This window comes from Olea europaea, chromosome 12 (assembly GCF_002742605.1).
Source record: "Olea europaea var. sylvestris chromosome 12, O_europaea_v1, whole genome shotgun sequence".
Classification (NCBI taxonomy): Eukaryota; Viridiplantae; Streptophyta; class Magnoliopsida; order Lamiales; family Oleaceae; genus Olea; species Olea europaea.
In genome coordinates this window covers 4,398,119-4,420,839 of record NC_036248.1, presented here as the reverse complement: position 1 = coordinate 4,420,839, position 22,721 = coordinate 4,398,119, and the positions used below count along the sequence as shown (strand labels likewise).

The 22,721-nt window shown below is 34.7% G+C and overlaps 4 protein-coding genes across 6 annotated transcripts; 2 read left to right on the top strand and 2 right to left on the bottom strand.

The window, feature by feature from the left end:
- The first annotated feature begins 9 nt into the window (after window positions 1-9).
- On the top strand, window positions 10-3,368 carry LOC111405279 (protein LEO1 homolog). 2 transcript variants are annotated; one of them, XM_023034084.1, is made up of 5 exons: window positions 13-1,983; window positions 2,166-2,330; window positions 2,416-2,538; window positions 2,795-2,899; window positions 3,011-3,368. In XM_023034084.1, exons 1-5 carry the CDS (start codon window positions 1,846-1,848, stop codon window positions 3,104-3,106), a joined length of 627 nt encoding a protein of 208 aa, XP_022889852.1. In that variant the 5' UTR covers window positions 13-1,845; the 3' UTR covers window positions 3,107-3,368. The 2 variants fall into 2 exon arrangements, with proteins under 2 accessions (XP_022889851.1, XP_022889852.1); XM_023034083.1 differs by having other exon boundaries at window positions 10-1,983; window positions 2,795-3,368.
- A 2,114-nt stretch (window positions 3,369-5,482) lies between these two features.
- LOC111405281 (succinate dehydrogenase subunit 7B, mitochondrial-like) lies at window positions 5,483-10,381 on the bottom strand. 2 transcript variants are annotated; one of them, XM_023034087.1, is made up of 4 exons: window positions 10,239-10,381; window positions 10,046-10,114; window positions 6,507-6,609; window positions 5,483-5,837 (listed from the first exon to the last, which is right to left on the bottom strand). In XM_023034087.1, exons 1-4 carry the CDS (start codon window positions 10,290-10,292, stop codon window positions 5,764-5,766), a joined length of 300 nt encoding a protein of 99 aa, XP_022889855.1. In that variant the 5' UTR covers window positions 10,293-10,381; the 3' UTR covers window positions 5,483-5,763. The 2 variants fall into 2 exon arrangements, with proteins under 2 accessions (XP_022889855.1, XP_022889856.1); XM_023034088.1 differs by having other exon boundaries at window positions 10,046-10,111.
- Window positions 10,382-11,161: 780 nt separating this feature from the next.
- On the bottom strand, window positions 11,162-12,237 carry LOC111405278 (gibberellin-regulated protein 14-like). The gene is made up of 4 exons (XM_023034082.1): window positions 12,160-12,237; window positions 11,985-12,041; window positions 11,820-11,862; window positions 11,162-11,740 (listed from the first exon to the last, which is right to left on the bottom strand). The coding sequence occupies exons 1-4, from the start codon at window positions 12,211-12,213 to the stop codon at window positions 11,472-11,474; spliced, it is 423 nt and encodes a 140-aa protein (XP_022889850.1). The 5' UTR covers window positions 12,214-12,237; the 3' UTR covers window positions 11,162-11,471.
- A 6,627-nt stretch (window positions 12,238-18,864) lies between these two features.
- On the top strand, window positions 18,865-22,435 carry LOC111405277 (endoglucanase 5). Its single transcript, XM_023034081.1, has 11 exons — window positions 18,865-19,092; window positions 19,318-19,530; window positions 19,667-19,867; window positions 20,068-20,154; window positions 20,241-20,405; window positions 20,603-20,726; window positions 20,812-20,975; window positions 21,208-21,541; window positions 21,706-21,750; window positions 21,825-21,866; window positions 22,009-22,435. The coding sequence occupies exons 1-11, from the start codon at window positions 18,904-18,906 to the stop codon at window positions 22,296-22,298; spliced, it is 1,854 nt and encodes a 617-aa protein (XP_022889849.1). The 5' UTR covers window positions 18,865-18,903; the 3' UTR covers window positions 22,299-22,435.
- The last annotated feature ends 286 nt before the right edge of the window (window positions 22,436-22,721 follow it).

Sequence of the window (22,721 nt, the reverse complement as noted above, 5' to 3'; positions counted from 1 at the left end):
ACATGGTATGATCTTAGTAGCAACCATCATTTCACTGTGGCGGTGGCGGTGGAGATGTATTGATGACAGGAATTTAGATAATATGTACCCCCCCCCCACCAAACACACCGCGCCTACGAGTGAGGATCTCTATTTTTCTTTCTCAGCGAGAATAGACAGCCAAATTGGTCAATACTTAACAATGGAGAGAAAAGTACCTAATGGAGAGAAAAAGGAAAAAAAGTAAAGGAAATGGCTGGTTGATATAAATTTTGTTGTTTACTAATTTAGAGTTAGTACTAAACTACATGCCTATATTTAAGTCTAGATAACCTAGATCTATTCAGTTGTTAGACTGTGACCTAATCGGACATGAGAACCTGGATGGAAATGTGCCTCTATGTATAACTGAAGTATTATTACTACTAATAAAGAAGGAAGCATAGCCCCAGGAATGGCTTAACTGCTTAAGCTAGAGGTATAGTGGATTGGTGCTCTAACACTCACGGGAGTCTGATGCCCTTGAACTTCAATTTGATTGAAATCCTAGAGGTTATATTAAAAACTTGTGTTTACAACCCTATCTTCTGAAAATGAAACTGTAACAGGCCTCATGCATAACCCCCAACCTTTGACCCCTTTTGCACTGTTGTTTCCAACCTTTTCTCTTTCTTCTAAACCCTCAAGATTCCATCTTTAGATGCATTTGGTCCTTAAGGGTTTCATTTGAAACCACCGTTAAACTGATGTGAAAATGCAAATTTTGCGTAGGGTTTTAGATAAACAAAAATTTACTGGGAAAAAAAGGAATCTTCTTTGCCAACCCTTCAGCCTCCCAATTCCCCTGCAGCAAACTTCTTGCATCCCCAAACATCCACCCATCCGTTCCCCCAACCTTCAGCCCCGATTCCCACGGCCCTCACATTCGGCAACACTCCATTATTGGAATATGGGACATGAGGTTCTGGTTCTTTACTAATGAGCGGGCTTTTCCATATATTGGAATATTTTGTGGAAGAAAGGATACAAAACCATTTGAAAGTCCCATGATCATTATGGGAATTAAGTGAACTAATTGCAGGGCCATCTTGAATGGCTTCAAGTTGATTGCCCTGGACATGGTGATTTCAGGGGAGATGGGATTCTGGTTAGGAGGTGTAGAGAAGCTTGGTGTTGCAGGGGGATGCCTGGTGGTATGCATTGCAGTGGAAGTGGGATGAGGGTGAAGTCTTGAAGAAGTAGATGATGTTTTTCATTTCCCTTTGCTACTTTTACAGAGTCTATTTATTAAGCTTGAGGCCTAATTTGTCTATTAATGCCAGCTATGGAACCTGTCGCTATGGACTAAATGTGCCTAAAATTGGAAGTTTGGGGGCTTAAGAAAAAGATTGGGGACGTGGGGTCAAAGATTGGGGGCCATGTATGCAATTTCGCAATTTGAGAAACAAAAAGATCAACTTTGAACAACGGTTACCGTAATAAAATCTTGAGAAAGTATTAAATTTGACCACTAGAAGAAATAACATCCAGTATTTGGCCTTTTTTAGTAATGTTAAAATAATAAATGTTACCCAAGGTCTAGAATATTTTAGTTGGGCTCCATTTGTAATTAAAGAGATTAATTTTTGAATACCTCGACATTATATTATCAATTTTATCCATTACCACTGGTGATTTTGATTTCATGGTTACTTTTACTTTGATGGTTAAACCTCGTACCTCTAGTTTTGTTCTCACACCAATAGAATTTTCAAAATTAGTTGGTCCTCACAGATTGCCTGATTGGACTGTGTTTTGATGCATTTGTAGTAAATTGCACATCTTCTACTTGACATTTTCTTCAACTACTACAAAATAATTTCGCATATGCAGGTTGAAAGCAATGCACGATTGGTGACATGGGAAGATGGAAGCTTACAATTGTTAATTGGAGAACAAGCGTTTATGGTTTCTGAGCTAGACACAAGGGAAAATCAGGCGCACCTTTTCCAGAGACATAAAAATGTACCTTATAAAGCCTTCACTAGCACGTGTTAAATCTTTGGTGTTGATAAGGCTTTGACTCCTTCAAATAGTTGTGATAGTCATAATGATTGTATAAGAAATAGCTTGGATGATTGTGTTTCTCTCAACTGTAATATTCATTATCTTAACTCTGAAATTTATCTACTATGCAAAAATTGCAGGGAATTCTCCAATCACAAGGGAGAATCTCAAAAAAACTGCAGTTTCTGCCAGCATCTGATTCTCAATTCTCAGCTATTCTTGATGCAACAAGAAATAAAAATGTCAAAGTCAAAAGTTGCACTGCTGATGTCATCTCTCAATGGGAGTTGGAAAACAAAAAGAAGGTAAAAAAAATTAATTAGCCACGAAGTTGGTAGACTATGTACACTTCCTGAATATTCATATTGACTTGTTTTGATGACTTAATAGATGGAGAAGCAGACATATCGACCTAATAAACGACTTGGTCAGATGGGCAAAGGGATTCACAAATGTGGACAAATTGTCAGCCAGGAACATCGAGTGCCACCAGGTTTGCTGAAGGATCTAATGGTGAGGTCTTATTCTGTCTCATTTTCTTTGCATAAAAATGTCGGGAAGTATGACAATAATCCCAAGACAAATTCATGTTTTATTTTTGTCATGAGTATCTAGCTATAAATTATGGTTAACTTTTATTTGTCAGCGTCTTCTAACATATAAATAAGTAAATAAATGATAGAAAGGAAATTGACCATTTGTTTTTCCATTATTAGTCTTGTTTTCTCTATGAAAATAATTATAGTTTTGTCAATTTTATTTCAATCAGGATTATGAACAAGATTTTCGTGAACAACAGTCTGCTGCACAACACTTAAATGAGAACAGAGAAAATGAAGCTGGAGCGTCGGTCTTCACATTTAATGGAAAAAAGGCAAGTCATTTATGTCACACCCCCCATCCCAACGGGGGCACTTTCCAGATTCTGTATGTTAGAATATGCCCTTCTCGTTTCATTGGAACATCTACTGAATTCTCATCTCAGGGACCAAAAAGTCCTCTGAAATTATCATTTCCAGATGCCAAATCATCTCAAGGTCCGGAAGACTTGCTTGGAAGTCGGAAAATGGTGGATAAGTAAGAGGAAAAACTATGGTTGTTCGTCATCACATGGAAGGTTTAAGGAGACAAAGCAGAAATGAGGAAGAGACTTATGAAGATTCAGAAGTGGAGGCTGAGTTAAGCAACATTTTTTCTAAATAGATATTCGTTTCCAACTTATAATGCATGTAAAATGATAAAGAAATGTTCTAGAAAGTTCTTCTCTACATTTCCTTTCGGTCTCTTACAAACTATTGATTATCTTGTTGTCACTGAGTTTTTCTGAACAAAGTCCTAAAACATGCACTGTTCTAGTGTTTATTATGCTTCTTTATTTCTATGTGAAGTTTATTGCTGAAGTAGGACAATTTTTATTTTTATTTCACAGGTTCGTTTATTGCGCTATGAATGTGACAGTCTTATCATTTTGAACGATAGAAATTTGCTCTTCGAGGGCATCAACTGAAGTTAACTAGGAACAAGCAATAGAAGTTGTTTCTGATACCGTAAAATGTGGTTAATTTTTTCCTTACAAATTACTGAGGCACATTACTATTTTCAAAGGAAAGCTATGGATCTGTCGTTGAATGGCAGTTGTGCATGATAGAGACTGTGCATAAGATCTCTTTTAGAAATCTAAAGGTTGAACCCCAACCTTGAGGGCCCCCACCGCTCCGTTCCTAGAGTTTTGTGAGGGAGGTAAATCGTGGGATGTGCCCCAACAGGTCAGGGGACAAGAGCTGCCTGTACACTGTGCCTACAAGAAGTCCAATTTCATGTCTCAGGAATCGAATCCCTACACTACGGCTACCAGTAAGGCATGAGATAACCTCACTCCTATCCTTTGTACCACTGGACTATGTCCCGAGGGGCCTCTTTTAGAAATCTGTTTGTACAAGCATTGACCTCTGCTTTCTATGTGACTGTGTTGCAAATATGTGCGTCTTGACGTCTTTAAGTATGCGTATATATACATGCACTTTATGTTTGTAGTTCAGTTTTTGAGCATTTCTCTTTTCAAAGTTTCATGGTCAAAATTTGGATGTTATTTTCTTTGCGCAAGTTTTGCACAAAAATAAAATTGTAGTAGAATCATTTTTATTTTTTTGCACAAGTTTTGCAAGTCACGTACAATCGTTTTTGTAATTTTACAACTATCCTCGCTTTTGTTCAATTATAAATAAATAAGCACTTTGATGGAGATTTGTAGCATCATTCAAGTAAATATAGATTGAAATCCTAGAAACATGAGCTGAGTTTTCGCACACTGCACAAGTTTTGCACAAGGAGTGCACTAGTTTTTGACCGCTATTTTCTTACCTCCTAAGAGCATTTTCAATAGGCTCGTAATTAACATTATTTTTTATTTTTATTTTGGAGTGTCAAATCTCTTTTTTAGGTGTCCAATACACTCTTTATCTTCAAAATTAAATAAAAAGTGAATTTGAGCTTTCAAATGTAGGAAGTCAAATTCATTCTCTATACAATAATTCATTTACTATTTTATAGTTTAGTAGTAGAGCCTGCCTCTGATAATTGTTGTGAGGGCTTCCCTAACACCTCAACTATAGTTTTAGTGTGAAGAAGGCGAAGGCAAGCATTATACGGTCCCAACACCTTTATTAGTGGAAGATGACTTGTCTGTCCTTGCCTAGCTTTTTGTTTTGAGATTTACTCATTCAATTCGTAAGTGAAAAGTGACGTTGTATAGCTTCTAAAAAAGTACACTGCACGCTAAGTTGCATCGAAACTTCAGAAAGTATATATTGAATACTATATCAAATGATTAGTGACGACTTGATCTATTTGTATTTTTTTATATGACAAATGGAAGAATTGATTCCACATTGAAGAAAGAATCAAATACGATCTCTCCATTCGGTAGGATTTTAGGGGTCCAAGCACTTATTTGTTGAGGAGACATTACAATTTTTATTCAATTCTTTAATTTTTACAAAATAAAAAACAGAGAAGTGACGATAATTACTTAAATGTAATAGCAAAATAATGAATAAATTATAGAATACTCTTTATATCATAGAAGATACTCTTTAAAATAAAGAGCAATATTACATATGCTCCAAGGTTTTTTTTAGTAAAATTCAACTTACGAGCAACGAATTTGGTTCTCATCTAGGCACGGAAGTCTGTCTGTCGGTATATTTTTCACAATGAAGCATTAACGTTCCCATGTAGATTATATGCATGTCTTCAAACGATTCCTTTAAAGATCCAATTTTTAGTAATGACACAGGAGACTTCTGGGTTGTACATTACAATTTTGTTACCTTAGCGAAAACATGAAAGTGGCTGCAAAGGAAAAATAAAAATAAACTCAGGAAATGATGTATCTGCCTTAAAAAATAACGATACAAGCTCCTAATTGAACAAAAATATATAGAATCAAACATCGACGGGAAAAAAAACCACAACGAACTTTCTCATAGCATTTGCTTTACAGTGCTGGACACAAAATTGATAAACGAGTGCATAACATTCCATTGCCATTCGATTATTGTCATTTCAGAAATCACTTATACACCTTAAACCACTTTATTTTCCGCATCACCACAAGAGAGGGTTAAAAAACAAGTCTGATGTACTAAAATATTGAAACTACTTGATTCCCTTGCACATTCGATTCCTTTAATATATCAAGAAAGCCATTGAATGTGCATTTTAAAAGCTATTACACCATCAAGCATTCTTGTTTGCCTGTTTACGAGCTTCTTCTCGCATTGTTGCTTTTACGTAGATCTCATAGCAACACCCTGGTAACAAGAAACATCAAAAACAAAGGGTAAAAACAAGTTTGCCATAATGCATATTTGTATTTGAGATTTACTCACGTTTTATGCAAATTGTCAATTGCACATATAAATCCTTTTATCCTTGAAAGCAAAAAATAAAAAAATGCAGGTAGATAAAACTGAAATAACATTTCCGAAACATATCAGAATATAGAAATTGAAAGTGATGCCCAAACAATCTGGATGCTAAACACAAAAGTGATGTAAAGCATAAGAGCATCTGAGTTTCAACCCATCAGTGGCACCGCAACAATACACATTCGTAAACTTTCAACATTGTGAATACTAAGTTGACAATCAATTTCTTATTGTTCAATCCAAACATTTTGATAAATTTTAAAAGCACTTAAACGTGTTTTTCTTCTTTCCCATTGAAGAACATGTAACATAATCCAAAGTAAAAAGGGTTTTAAGTAACCAAAAACAGCAAGTTATCCATATTTGCAAACAGTGCATCAAATTTCATGTCACGGAACTTTTAATGATAAAGGTTTTATTATTTTATCTGTTGCTAGCATTCGGGTCATCTCCTAATACAAGAATTCTAAATCAGTTGTTGCTAGGGGATAAGTTGGCATGAAACAATAGTATAGCACACTCAGTACAAGTTATCAAGGAGGATTAGCATACCGGCTACAACTATGATGGTCAGAGCATCTCCGATTATTTTGAGGCGCCGCACACTTTTCTTATGAGATTTGAAGCGTTTTAATGCTGGGTCCTCCGCTAAGAGCTGAAACAATGAGATTCTTTTAAAATAAGGCACAATACTACAGTAAGGCAAGAATTACTCGCTGAAAGGTGAGAAAAGGGACCCAAGAAAAGGGACCCAACACACACGCACACAGCCACAAAGAGAGAGAGAGAGAGAGAGAGAGAGAGAGAGAGAGAGAGAGAGAGAAGAACTAAATGAATCGCTACATATGGTTCCATTATGTAATAATACAGATCAAGGTTTGGAAGAAAAATATCTTCTGTGAACATAATCGCAGCGATGCAGTAGTGAAGTCTTGGTATCAGAATAAAGCATCCAACCAACATTTTTCTAACCCCCTGGGGCAGCAAAGGACATCTAAAATTCCACTGTCCACATGTTTCCAACTTATAAGAAAGGTGCGGTTATCATGATCTGAGATTCTCTAGTGATGTTTTAACATTTGCATACACACCTATAGGCATAAGGGAATTTCAAACCTCTTTAAGATCCTCACTTGTAAATTGACCACTCGGCAACTTCTTATTTGAGAGTTGGATAAGATTATTTCGAATAAAATCATCGATTATGAAAAGTGGATTACCGATCTCCATAAACACTGTTGTATAAATTTTTGGAAGCTCTTCCGCTTCTTCATCTCTTCATGTTCAAAAAAAAAAAAGATCGTTTAGATTTGATGGGACCCAATTTCATCCGTTTTTTTTTCCCAAAACTTAGACTTGTAGCATAACATAGATATCTATTTCGAAAAATATGACCTAACGTGTAATTTCCGCTGAACATAAAGGAAAAAGTTCTTATGCCTGCAGAAAATGATCTGTGGGTAAATGAATTCTAGCTAGTTTCAAATATATCAGGATCGCTGGATGGTTAAAATGTAAAGTCGGTGGATCTATAGGTATATCAATATGTATAGTGGGCTCATATGAAGGGTATGTTATTATTTTAAATCTAACCAATTGGATGAATTACTCCTAAAGGTTCATATCAAACTAGTGCTAGTTCTGAGGTCCCTGGGGAAGAGGATCAAGTTGGCCCTTGGGAACAGCTTGATGCACTATCTCCTTTCAACCCTTTGAGCAAAATGCGGCAAAAGAAAAGGAAGGAAAATCCATGGACCGACCCCATCATCTCCACCCCGTAGGAACTACGAGATCTTGATTGTGGAATATCATTGAGAAATAGGAATCCGTGTTATCAAAGGATTTCTTGCGATTATTTCTAGTATGGAATGAGTCAATCATCCACTTTGGGATCTTATTAAACAAAAAGGGTGATATTGTTCCTCCATTGATCAAGAATTTCGATTTTCGGGAAGTATCATGATCATCCAATAAGAAGGGTTTCCATTTTTTCAAATAAACAACTTGAAGACCTATTGATTCTAACAACTGATTGCAGAGTTGATCATTCGAACCTTTCAATTCATAGATGTAGATCTCGGATCTATGAATGAGGAGGCCATCGAAAAGCTATTGAACATCGTGAATATTTTTGGCATTGGGATAGCTATTCCACCCATTTTGTCAAGATAAACAAGACGTATTCTATCATAAGTCGTTCCTGCCAAGAAAAAAAGTGCAGCACCAATAAATCCATGAGGGATTATTTGTAATTATGAACCAATATGAGATTATTTGTGATAGAACCAATTCCTATAATTATGAAACCCATATGAGATACAGAGGAATAGGCTATTCTTTTTTTTAAATTCCGTCGACGGAGAGATGTTGAAGCTGCATACATTATAAAAAGAATGCAGTTTGCATACAAGAAAGCAACCTCTTTCCATATATGTTCAGCCAACAAATGAGTAAAACTTCGGCTCTAGTCAACTGTATAGACGACTAACTATTTCGATAAGCAAACTAAAAAACATGAAAATCAACGAATAATGTTAAAAATTGATTCAATTTCGTTCCACCGTAAGGGTTAAAAAGCTATCAAAGGAGTACGATCAGTCAGAAAAAACAATAAGCCTCTGTTTGGTTTAAGCTAAAAATCAGATTTTTTTAGTAGATTTTGATAAAAGTTGATGAAATATGTAATTGAAAAGTTGATAAAGTTATGGGTTTCATGAAATGTGTGGTGCTAAAATTAATTATTGATTTTGAATTAGATTTTTAGCGACTTTTTAAATTAAACTAAACAGGGGGCTAAGTGGCAAAATATGACAGAAGATGAAAAATGGAAGAACATGCGGTGGCCATTCAGTATCAGCTTAGCAGAACTACGTCACCAGCATCTGGTTATGAAATGTTAAATAAATCATTAGATGTCAAAGGGTCCAAGAAAAGACTCTAAATGCAGATACTTAAACTCTAAAACGAGACAGTTTATTGGATTTGTGAGGATAAGATATACAAAGAAGCTTAGGACCAGTCCTCAGAACGTTTCCTTTAAAAAACAAAAAACAAAAAAAAAAAAAATTAGGCGAAGCGATGTAAGAATGATAAGAACGTGAACTAATTTACTGAAACCCAATTAGCTATCCAAGTAAACAGAAGAAAAATATTCAGAGCTTGTTTAGTAGTAATTATGAGAATCAAATTTTTAACTGTTTGAGATAAAAGTAGGTCTCACCTGCGAGTGAAGAATTCAAAAATAACGACCGACTTAGAAAAGTAACGGTCAGAAGATTGATTTTTTGGTGTGAAGAATCAGAACCAAACGAGGTCTCGAACTATCTCAATTTCATGTTTTTAGCACTAGTGAGCCTAAAAATCAGATTATATACACCAATAGGATGGAATCATTCAGTACGTCCATGGACATGGTAGAAAACAACCGTCACTATAGACGACCAAAAACAAAAAAAAACAAAGCTCATTCTCAATAAATTTGGAATCGACTAAATGAATGCAGCTAGATCCTTCTACACATTTCTTGCAATAGCCTAAAAATCCACTCATGTTTATCTATAGGAGGTGCAGCCCAGATTGATAAGAATAGCAATAGCCAATATGTAGAAAACCAACATCAAACTTTGTCAAATCTATTACACAAATCCCAATATGCATTTCATGCATCTTGATAAAAGCCAAAATAAAAGATAGGAAACCCATCCAATAGAATAAACTGCCTCAACTGAGGCCACAAACAAGATACTTTCCCCAGTCCTTTGAAAACCCATGCATTCTTAAATCATCGAACTCTCATATATTTGCTAAGAGACGAAGGAAAATTGATTTTCCTTGGGCCTTAAAATAAATTAGATGCCAAAAGAAGAAACTTTTATTGTAGCAGACCTGCAACACTAGGTCATCGAAGCATCGAGAAACCTAAAGCTAGGTTTGCTACATAATAAGTTAGGAACTAGAATTATAATTAAAAAAATTCCATAAAAATTTGAACTCAATCTATGGGCACTGGGGACTTGATTTTTATTCAGATCTAATCTCAAGCACAGAAATTTTTAGTTCCAATTATACAAGCTAAGGGGAGAAGTACTCACAGCCTTCTCACGAGTCCCAGGTTCGACGTGAAATCCGCGCCTTGATAGCGTTAATGAATTATCAGCCTTCTGCAGTAAAATTTTCATTAATAGCCCACCAATTTTGACATTCCATTTCCACAATCTACCTCAATAAACAGATGTATATATGAAAAATTAGCCTAACAACAGCACATAAACAATATGCATGTACCTGGGAATGGATTCTGAGTTTAGAAAGAGCAGTTTCCTTCAGTAAAAATGCCATTCCTTTCAAGAATTGACCAAAAAATGTAGAGGGAGCCACCCGAGATGGTAATCTGAGACTGTTGAAAGTGCTCCGCAATTATTGATGGGGAAAATACCACTATTAGTGCCGTTTAAAAATGAAAAGGAAAATTTGCACATTTGTCCCCAATCTTTGGAAACTCTTACTGATGTATCCCCAACTTGAAAAATTAATGGAATTGTCCCCAACCTTTAGCGACCTTTGCAACATTGGTCGTTTTTTAATGTTTTCCGTCAATTCATCAATTAAAGCAAGACATGGATTGCATTGTATCATTTCCCTCGACAATTGAGTAACATATTTGTGTCCATGACCTAACCCAACCTTAATATTTAACCAATAGGTTTAGTTCCTTTACTGTACATATTTAAAAGGTTTGATATCTTTGATACTAATTCTTTTTTTTTTTTAATAAATAAAAGGTTAAAAGGCCATTTTACCTTTTTGTAAAATTGGTCAAATTATGGTATGACTTTTGGTCAACTAACGAATTTATAGTAGTCCTTTTGTTCGATCAGTTTGAAAAGCTTGGGGACCAATGATGCTACAAATTAAAGGTTTTGATAAATCTGTACATTTTTGAAAAGTTTGAGACAATCGCTATAATTATCTCTTAATTTTAAGAAATGTTTGAGACTTACCAATTTTTTTTAATAAAAAAAACTTAACCCAGAATTTGGAATTTCAATGTTCATCTTAGCTGTGATACAGCAGACATTAAAATCAGATTTGAAGTAAATTTTAATAAAAATTAATGGAATGAATGGTTGAAAAATTGTGTATTCTATGAAATGTGATATTAAAATTAATTATTAATTTTGATTAGACTTTTTATCGATACCAAACGAGAGCTTAATGTATAATATCATTATTTATAATTACATTATGACAAACAAAACATTAAAGCTTCAACCGAACATTAGGACATATCCAGTACACCATATTGGACTCGATTAAACAAGATAATAAATGAACAAACATGTCATATATCTTTGTCTAGCGAACTTGATCTACGCAACATGAACTCCAAAACTGAAAACATACATCCCAAATGACCAAATTCTCGAACCCAGATCTCAAGCTACGAACAATCTACAACCCGACGAGACAAACACCTTGTAAAACAAGCGCGCCCGGGTAACATCATGGTCGATAGGCCTAAGGGCACTTAGTCTTGTTCCCATGGGTGGTCATATCAGTGTAACACTTGCCACAAAGCTCTCGATTGCCAAAGGTCCCCGGTGGCACACATTTGCACCTCACACAGCACGTCCCACAGGCTCGAAGACATATTTTTGGCCTTGAATGCAGACTGCATCTATGGTTGCACAATCCTTTGCAGTTGATGTGGCTCGGTTGTGGCGAAGGAGCTGGAGCAAGAGCCAGAAGAAGCCGCCCTTTACTGAAATATTTCGAGATCCGAACCACTGCCACAAGAAAAATGTCACGCAAGTGTTCGACTTTGTAGAGTCTAATTATATCTTAGGTAGTTTTGAGATAACTGACCTATGTCGTGCATTAGCCCTCTTTCTTCTCCTCTAGTGAACACCTGCAAAGTTAGAAATTAAAACACCAATTACGTCAAAATTCGTTGAAAGATCTATGTCGATTACAAGAAGTTCGAATTGAACAATGTGTTATGACGATGAAGAAATAATTAAAAGAGATTACATGTAATGCCTGGCTGACATGGATCATTTCTCCATCATTCTGGGGATCACAAGAAACCTGAATGAAAGCAAATAATATACATAATTAGTAACAAAATAACACTCTCGACTTTAACTAGGTTTTTTATATAATAAATGTCGAGTCTACCGTCTGTTAAAAATTTAAATATTTTTACCATAGCAATGGACAAAAGCAAAAGAAGCACCGCCAGAGTCACTCTTATCGCCATTTCTGAGTAATGTACCGTGACAAGAGCCACAGCTAATTTATAGAGGGAAAATTTGTTACCAAAAGTTCCAAAAGTGCCCTTTTGGTAACAACTTGTTATGATTATGAAACCCTAGACATGTTCACACCTCTCATACGTGGGATGTTGCAATTTTGTAGACGTCTACATCTTATTACATAAATGAAAAAATGTAGCAATTGGTTGGTACGTGATTTTCCAATTTTACGACATATGAGTCCGCAATCTTCATTTTCCTGTGCAAAGAGGGTAGGTCTTTTCGATGGTCTCTACCCAAAGTCGACGTTAGTTGACAAACTTGTAGGACTTGATTTCACCGCAAAATATTTCAACATAAAAATTCTTTCATGGGTAGGTAGATTTGCTATAGAGGATTAATACCCGGAAATCTTTGTCCACACTATAAATATATATTTTGCTACTTTGTCCGAATTCTTCTATCTAGATGGTTGACATTCTTTCACATATCGTGAGTTCTGCATGAATAAAGAAGTCCAAAAAAAAAAGAAGTTGGGATTCCGACATTGTGAGAGTCAGTCATCCTCTCTATCACCAAAATTCGGACGAGAACCAATTTTCCAGTGAGACAATAAGTCAGGCACTAATGGTAGTGCAATATTTCTAAAAGTGAATGATTTTTCACGGATATGGACAAAAGGGTCGTTCCCTTTCCTGTCTCCTTAAGCTCTGCAATCCGCATGGAAGAACAGGAACTCGCTATATACCTTTAATTGCAGCCAGCTGGTTATGCGGTGGACGAAACAATTAATAAATTCAAATCATGAAAGTATATATAAATTATTTTTGCAGTTTCTTTGTAGATTAATTTAGAGTGTGTTTGGTAGGAATTTTGATAATTAATTTTTTGATCGTTAGAAATAAAGTGAGTTTTATCTGTGATAGGAGAATTAAAAAATGACGATTGAAATAATAAAATAACGATAAAAAAGATGATTTTAATTGACTTAAAATCTAAAACAAACAAGCACTAAGAAAGATTCAAAATAACTAGATTCTTTATCGAGTAGTGGAAGCAATTTTGTTGCTTTTTTTTATTAGTATGGTGCCACCGACACCGACTTGATCCTAACAACTTTAACTCATTACTCAATATTAATTTTATTTTTCTAATTTGATTATTAATTTTAACTTAAAATTTAATCAATTTTTTAACTGAACATAAAGGGGCTAAAAGTTATTGATAAGTATTCAGATTGGTCAAAGTAGCCCAAGCTGAGGGATAAAGCTCTTTTTAAGTGGGCTTCATGTCTTTTAATGCAGATAGAATTGAACTGCCTTGTTGTATACCTACAAATTGTCACTTCACACTCTCAATCATAGGTTTTCATATCCAGCTGTCTTTAAGGTGTAAACCAATTCACATTTTTAAGCACTCACATTATTTAAAAAAAAAGTACATTTTTAAATAGTGATTTAACATTATTTCAATTAAATATTTTTTAATAAAATAATATTATATGCAAATCATTTCCTTATTTTTTAACCACACATTTTTCATTAATACACTTTTCAAAAATGGATTCTTATGAAAATAATGTGGCTCAAACTAAGGTTCAAGGTGTCCCAACCCTACCTTCATCACTATTTTTTTTTTTTTTGGGTCTCTATGACTAGAGGTGTAAATTGAGTTGAATTAAATTTAATTTCATTATAAGTTATTAAAATTATATTTTGATAAAAATGAGTGATCAAATATTAATTTTTGTAATTATCTTACATCTCAAAATTAGTCCCATGTTTGGGAACAATTAAATTTGGATTAATAGGAAAAATTCGATCTTTGGTGGTCAAATATAGGCCTCGTTTAGTCCCCATTAAATTAAATTTTATTTTTTCACTTTTATTTTCAATCGCATAATTATAAATTAATATTATACGTTAATCGAAATTTTTTTATTCTTTTTCAACCACGCATTATCTAAAAAATATTATTTCACCCATTAGAATTTAAAATAATGGAGCCAAATGGGGGCATAAATTCTTTATTCCAACAAAAATTAGACTCATTTTCAGACAATTGCAGGGTCGATAATTCATGCGAAAAATATCTGTACGGGTGATCATATTGTCCTATACGGTGCAATCGTCGAATGGGAAGCCATTACCTCATTGAGGTGGCCCATCTCATCTAATGAAGTGAGGCCACTTCAGGACTTGATTTTTTTTTTTTCATCTCAAATCTCGAGGTGGCTTCACTTTATTGGATGATGATGGACCATCCGATGAGGTTGTGGCTCCCCATTCGATGGTCGTACCAAGTAGGATGGTGCGATCATCCTACTTGGTGTGACTATCCCATCAAAGTTTTTCTCATAATTCATTGTTTGATCAATTATCAAGAGCGTGTTTGGTGGAGATTAAAATTAGATTTTTTAGTAAATTGATATAGAAATTTTTGAAATGTGTGATTGAAAAATTGTGAAATCCATAGAAGATGTAATTAATATTATTTTTTTGATTTTAATTTAAATTAAAATTAGATTTTAATACAAACCAAACAAGTTGCAATTTGCACTTGTTTTCATTCATTTCCAGATGCAATAAGGAGTGACTTTGACTGTGTGTGGTTATTAAAGTCATCCGCTATAATGAAGTCGGCATAATTTAAACATGGTGGGGCCCATGACTTGCTATCAAAATCAAATTTTCTCCACCATAATCGTAATTGTTCTCTCGTTTTTTATTTTTTATTTATTTATTTTTTTCTAGAATCACTTATTGGAGAGTTTTAAAGTAATTTAATAGGTATCTTCTTATATATTTTTTAGTTCAATTGTAAATATTTAATTTTTTATATACGGTGAAGTTTGATAAATCCTCGATGTCAATTTTTTTTTTTTTTTTTATATGATCGTGGGTGTCCAGATCAATTTACACGCACCTCGACTAATTTCACAGGGCCATGAAGTTTACAATCGAACACTCGTTTCAATGACTCTGAGGAGACTCAAACTGATGACTCAAGGAGCAAACCTAAAAGCTAACCATTATGTCTTCTATTAAATAATTATTCCATTTTCATGATCAGTAATAAAATAAAATTCTTCTACTTTCATCCTCAGTCCCTATTTGACAATCATTAATTTTTTTTTTAAAGAATTCATTTTAACGAGGTATTTTCACAATAATATATACTGTACGTAGATTTGAAACATCTTTCCTACTTTTTAACCATACATTCTTCAAAAAATCACTATTTCAAAACTCATTTTTCCCAAAAAAAAAAAAAAAAAAAAACTCATTATATAGTTGCTGAAAGGGCTTAACATAGTTAACTTTGGTTTACATCTACGTTTCTATTCTTCTTTAATAGAGATACTTTATAAAAAAAATTATAATAATTTTTTATTACGGCATTTCTCGTGTGTTTCTATAAGGAACTTCTGTCTTAGGGGTCGTTCTCATAGTTTTATATTTAATTTTTTTTATAATTTTTCAAAACCTTCTGTTAAGAATTATGTTGGGACAGGCCCGCTTTCTATTTAAGTCAGACTTCAAATAGACCATTTGGGCTCCCATGTTAATCTCCAGTTCCTTTTGTACAGATTTACTGATTGAGGTTTACTTTTAGGCCCAATTCCAGATTGTCCCTCCTTAAACTTTGGCCCGTTATTTTAATTAATGGTGAAATTTCACGGTTTGTTGGAACTCCATTTTCTGGAAAAATAGAGTTTATAAAAGTGATTTTTTGGAGAATGAATGATTAAAAATTGTGATTTTTTTTAATTAACATGTAAAATTATTTTATTTAGAGAATATCTGATTGAAAATGAATTTGAAAAAAAAATAAAGATCAAACCGGAGCTCAATGTCAAACTTGTTGTGCGCATAGCAATTTTGACTTTCAATTAAAAAAAAAAAAAAAAAAAAGGTTAACGGATGGCTATATCATCTAATTTCGACTATAGCTCAGATGCCTTATTGATCAGGTGAGTATCAATGTTGTCTATAATTCAAGCGTCAATCTCAATAGAAAGCTAAGGATATCCAGCAAATCAAAGCTGGTCGAAAGGGAAATTTGTATCATATATGAATGATTTTGCAATAACCTAGTAGACATGAGTTGAGATCCTGGTGGTGGACCAAACAAGGCAGAAAAATTGAAGATGGGTTACACATAGTTCACCTAATTTAGTAAATCCGAAGCAAAAATTGTTGGAAAATATGGTTTAATGAGCCACTTTTGGCATAATTTTGAATGGGATCCGTTCGATCAATTTGAAAGTTCAAAGTTGATTCGTGTTCTTCTCCATGAGAACATCGAAATTATATATTTACTTGCCAAAAATAATATTTGGATGAATGAGAAATTGAAACTCAAAATTGATGCATTGGAAGAAGATTTTATGCTAAACAGAAAACTATGTATGGTTTGTCCCATATATAAAAAAGAACAAAGTAATGAACACTTTATATATGATTACACTTTGGAAAGATGCAATTATGTGTAGCATAGAAGCTCTCTTCATGCGCGCGCGTAGAGAGTCAAGATTAAGGACCAAATCAGAACTTCGGATCTTAAACTTGTGCGTGTGGGGGCAATCTTTTCGAGAGGTAATTTATATTTTAATTTTTTGATTCATTTAGATTGAAGTTGGGGGTTTTTCTTTTATTTATTATTTTGGGGTCGCCTTCAAATTTATTGCAATTCCGAGACTTATCCCCGAACAAAGCTTGGAGTACAGGTAGGGCTGGACATGGTCCGGTTCGGTTCGGTTCTAACGAGAACCGAACCGACCCAAAATTTTCGGGTATTTAGTAAGTGGAACCGTCGGGTCCAAATTTAATTACGGAACCGTTCGGGTTCGATTCCATTCGGTTCGGTTCGGTCTGGTTCGGTTCCATTCGGTTCCGTATTATAATTAAATTTTTTAATATATACAAAGTTACGTTAATTTAATTAATAATATATTTAATATTAGTTGTTACAAAATAACGTAGTTCAGTCTTATGTGTTTCACGTCTTTCTTTGCTGAATTCTTCATAAATTTTATTATTAAAATCACAGAACGAGAAAGATAGGGAGCTCAAAATAATTAAGAGAGATGTTGTAGAATTTTAATTCGATTTTCTCCGATAGAAACGACACTATAGTAGAATAACAAATTTGGATAAAATTGAGGTTAATTTGATTAAGTCGATTTTGAACTGAATATTAGAAATAGGAAAATCATATTTTGTGGTTTGAACTAAATTAACTAGTTAACATCTTTATTTAGAAAAAATAAAATAATTTTACTTATTTAAAATAAATTAATTAAAAAAATTACAGAGATTCGCTTCTTATTCGGTTCTTCGGGTCTTGGCCTAGAACCAAGAACCGAACCATACCCGTCGGTTCCTTATTCAAATACCCGTTCGGGTATTTAACTTGAGAAGAACCGTCGGGTTCGGTTCTGTTCGGTTCGGGTTCGGTTCGGTTCGGGAGTTTTGTCCAGCCCTAAGTACAGGTAGGGGTTCACCGAACACTCCCATGTGAATAAATAATTACAAAAAATACCCACCTCCGATGTGAGTGATCTGAAATTGTTTGTGAACAATTAGTCTGTGTGACTAACTGTATAACCTTCAGCTCATCTCCGCCTCCATGCTGTCATTAGAGTCTATTTGACAGGAATTCTGCTTCTTCTACACAATTTTGTCTAAAAAAAATTCCGTCCTTTCTTATGAATAAAATGATTGAAATTTCAATGGACCAAACATATTAGCCAGGACACGTCCACTACCTGCAAATGGCCTAGGGCCCAATACTCGAAGAGCCCGCATTCTTGGCCCATTTTCTCCAGAGAGGCTTGCAAAAACACGCATTATGAAACTTTATGAATATAAATTAATTTTTCATGCATAAAAATGATTAAAGAATCAGATTTGATGTCAATCATATTCCCAACAATATATTATTACAAAAAAATAATATAACATACTATTCAATGTAAAACTGGAAAAACCTTGAAAATCACGAATGATGTTTGATTGTGTTCATATATAATTCAATTTGCCGGAGTAGCATCTGTAGTGCTGAGTTTGTATCGATTTTTTGTTGTATTCTAAGAAACCAATGGTCGAACTAAACTTTAAGCACCTGCGATGAGGGTTTCGAATTTGTTTTAAGGACATTGTTTAATACATAGACATCGGTTTGCAAAATTATGTCATTTTAATGATTACGTATTTTATGTTCAATTTCTTTCTGAAATAATTATCATTGTTATATTTTGCTATAATACTTGTTCTGTTCTTAATTTATATAATTTTACAAATTATTTCGGACAACAAATATAATACCTCGATTTTAAGATTGCACCTACTGACCATTCGCATACAAAGTATCAGCCTCGCATTTTCTAACGTGCTGAATTATATTGAAGTTTGACATATTTAAGAATGTCTATTCTAACCACCTTAAAAGTGTCCACATGTCCTCAATAATGCAAAATCTTCAACACAACGTGGAGAGCTCAATCTTGGCTTTTCTATTGAACGTGAAGACTACCACTCTATATTCTTTCCAAATCAATTAACGAATAAATAAATAATTATTGACATTGCCATTCTCTCCCATATCTATATATATTGAGATCAAATGTTCATGACATAATAACGAGTAGTCTTCTTCCAATCTTCTCAAATCCCTGAGAGAAAAACCAAGAAATGATGAACTTGGCTTTGTTAGTTGGCCTACTTGCTTGGGTGGCAACCACCGCCTCTGCCTTCGACTACGGGGATGCCCTCGATAAAAGTTTGTTATTCTTTGAGGCACAAAGATCTGGCAAGTTGCCCATAAATCAACGGATAAAATGGCGTGGCAATTCCGGCCTCGGCGACGGTTATTCTCAAGGAGTAAGCCTTAATCTCCCCAGTTTTCAATGATTTTTATTGCATGTTTGTTTTCCTTCTATAATGCTTTCTTATACTCAACGTCTTTTACTTCTTTAATACTCTCTTATACTATCTAGTCTCCCATAACAAACATGTCATTAGGTCATGTTTAGTACACATATATATCTTATCTTGTTTAATACTGTCCAGTCGATTCTGCTAATGCATGAATTGTTGCATGGGCAGGTGAACTTGGCGGGAGGATACTATGATGCAGGAGATAATGTAAAGTTTGGGCTGCCAATGGCATATACTGTGACTATGCTATCATGGGCAGCCACTGATTTCAGGAAAGAAATGGCTAGTCTCAACCAAATGGGACACAATTTGGAAGCTATCAAATGGGGTACTGATTACTTCATCAAAGCACATACACATCCATATGTTCTTTGGGGACAGGTACAATTTTCTTCCCTAATTCCAACAATATTAGATAGAGACAGGGAGAGGTCAAATGTTGTTTAACTATTTCTTGCACAAATTTCTTTAAGAAAGTTAATATGATGGTAGAGATGATGACCATTTACACATGTAGGTAGGGGATGGAGAATCGGATCATTATTGTTGGGAGAGGGCTGAAGACATGACAACATCACGAATGGGTTACAAGCTTGACCCGGAACATCCAGGGTCTGACCTGGCCGGAGAAACTGCGGCTGCCTTAGCAGCAGCCTCCCTTGCATTCAAGCCCTACAACTCTTCCTACTCTGGTCTTCTATTAGTCCATGCAAAACAGGTAAAAGTTTTACGAAAAGCCACATATTTGATTCCGGATTTAATTCGTATTTAGAGAATTAGTCGTGTCTAAACGACAGGTCAATAGACTAAATAGTGTGACCGGTCTGGGGTACCTGGCCATTTACCTTTCCGGCGCCTTTTTCGACACTTACAAAGAGAATGATCACGAATTTGTAACATTATTTTTTGCTTTTCCAGATTTTCTCATTTGCAAACAGATTCAGGGGTTTTTATGATGATGCCATCCCATCTGCTGCTAAATTCTACACATCATCTGGTTATTCAGTAAGTTCATCATTTTAAAAACATAAATTATTAATTTGTTTTATTTTATTTTTAATTAGGTTTTTCAAACAATTTTATTGTTGTAGGATGAACTTTTATGGGCTGCTGCATGGCTCTACAGAGCAACCAATGAAGAGTATTATCTGAAATATGTAGTGGACAATGCAGTTTCATTGGGTGGAACTGGATGGGCAGTCAGAGAATTTTCTTGGGATAATAAATACGCCGGAGTTCAAATTCTCCTCACAAAGGTAAACAACGATAAGTCTCGTTCTTAATAAATTTACATTCAACTGTAAAATTGTTATGCTATTTGATCAGAAAGTTTTCGTGTATTCTCCACTTCAGTCGAACTCAGTTTTGTCCACGATTGAGTCTAGTCTGGTCTAATACTATACACCAGACGTGACCAACTAAGAAAAGGTTACCGTATTGGTGTTCCATATAGGTTTTGCTGGATGGAGCAGGAGGAGCATACACTTCAACCCTAAAACAATATCAGGCAAAAGCAGATTATTTTACATGTGCTTGTCTACAAAAGAATGATGGTTACAATGTAGCCATGACTCCTGGTTTGTACACTATTAATTTATCTCAATTTTCTCATATTTTAATGATGTTTTTTATTAATTTATTTAAATTGATGATTTTGTTTAGGGGGTCTCCTCTATGTACGTGAATGGAACAATATGCAATATGCAGCATCAGCTGCGTTTCTTATGGCAGTCTACTCTGATTATCTTTCTAAGGCAAATGGTGTAATAAAGTGTCCTCAGGCTCAAGTCTTACCTCAAGATCTACTCAATTTTGCCAAATCACAAGTATGTATGATATCAATTTTGTTATATATTTACTAAGAATAAGGTTTCTGTGCTGTAAAAATGTTGAGAATCAGCCAAACGTCCATATTTGGTTTCCTTAAAAATTGTATACTGACAAGACAATTATACCTTAACTGGATGGCGTGTAGAGGTCCATACAGTTTTCTTTAATACTGTCTATAGCTTTATAGTCCGCCTTACGTTACAAAGCCTAATGGGACCATTTTTGCAGGCTGATTATATTCTAGGGAAAAACCCAAGATCGTTAAGCTACTTAGTGGGATATGGACAAAACTACCCCATTCATGTACACCACAGAGGTTCTTCTATTGCTTCGAAATCAGTTCTCCACTCTGTAGTTGGATGTGTGGAAGGATTTGAGAGTTGGTACAAACGGGTTGAAGCGAACCCAAATGTTCTACAAGGAGCCTTGGTGGGTGGTCCGAATGATAAAGACGAATTCTTTGATGACCGATCAAATTACGAACAGACTGAACCAACGACATCGGGTACTGCTCCTCTTGTAGGGCTGTTCTGCAAATTGCAGGTTGTTTCAGGAAAATCAGGTGAAAATATTGTGACACTGTTGTTTAGTACACATGACATGACAAACATTTCCTATGTTTCATTTTCTTAATCCTTCAGTTTTGTTTAATCTTGGATACACCAAACTAGTTTACATTCTTTTCTAGTATTTTCTGACAAGATCTCGATTGGTCTCATTTTGCAGGTTATCATCAAGGATCACCAAAACCTTACCACAAACCACCACAAGGTTAGTTAAAAACTATTCGACTCTATACTTCGTAGAGTGTCTTAGAGTGCATCTCATGTAAAGTTTAAATGCAGGTTCATCTCCAAAATACACGCCAGCACCTAAACCCCTATCAGGTTAGATTTTTGCCAATAAATTCTGGAAAATAAAATAACATGACATGTTTTGTACGCTAGACTAAACAGGACTAAGGACGACCGAGAAATAGAACAATGTGTACAAAAAACTAATAATCAATATCTTTTTTTTTTGGTGCAGAAACCCCAGTTGAATTCCTACACTCAATAACCAATACATGGACTGATGGAAAAGAAACCTATTACAGGCACAAAGTGGTAATCAAGAGCAAGTCCCAAAAGCCAATAACAGATCTGAAATTGTACGTTGAAAACCTAACAGGATCTGTATGGGGTCTCTCTCCAACACAACAGAAGAATATTTATGAACTCCCTCAATGGCTCAAAGTATTGAATCCTGGTTCAGATTGCACTTTTGTATATATTCAAGGTGGAGCCCAAGCCAGAATTTCTGTTCAAAGCTACCATTAATGGACCAACAAAATTTTTGAGTTGGGAGTTCGTTCATTTTTCTAATGTTCTGGATTACTAAAATTTCTGATGTTGTAACATTATAATGTAATGACAAAAGCTCATTTATCTTTTCGTTTAATAAGTTTTGATGATTATTTTTTCTTAGTTAACGTTAAGATTAGAAATGTGATACACAAATAGGCTAAAAAATATGTTCAAAAATAGGGTGCATATGTGTTAACACATAATTGTACTGTTTCAAAAATAAAAAAAACAAACACTCAATCATCTGCTACCAAATCAATGTATTTTTCCCCCTATTTTTGAGCATGGACAAACATCATTTCTCATAAGATTACTATGTCGATCCATCCCGAGCCAGTCTTTTGGGAAGTCCGTCCCCCTGCGTTCATGACCGATGGCCAGGGCAATGGTCAGCGA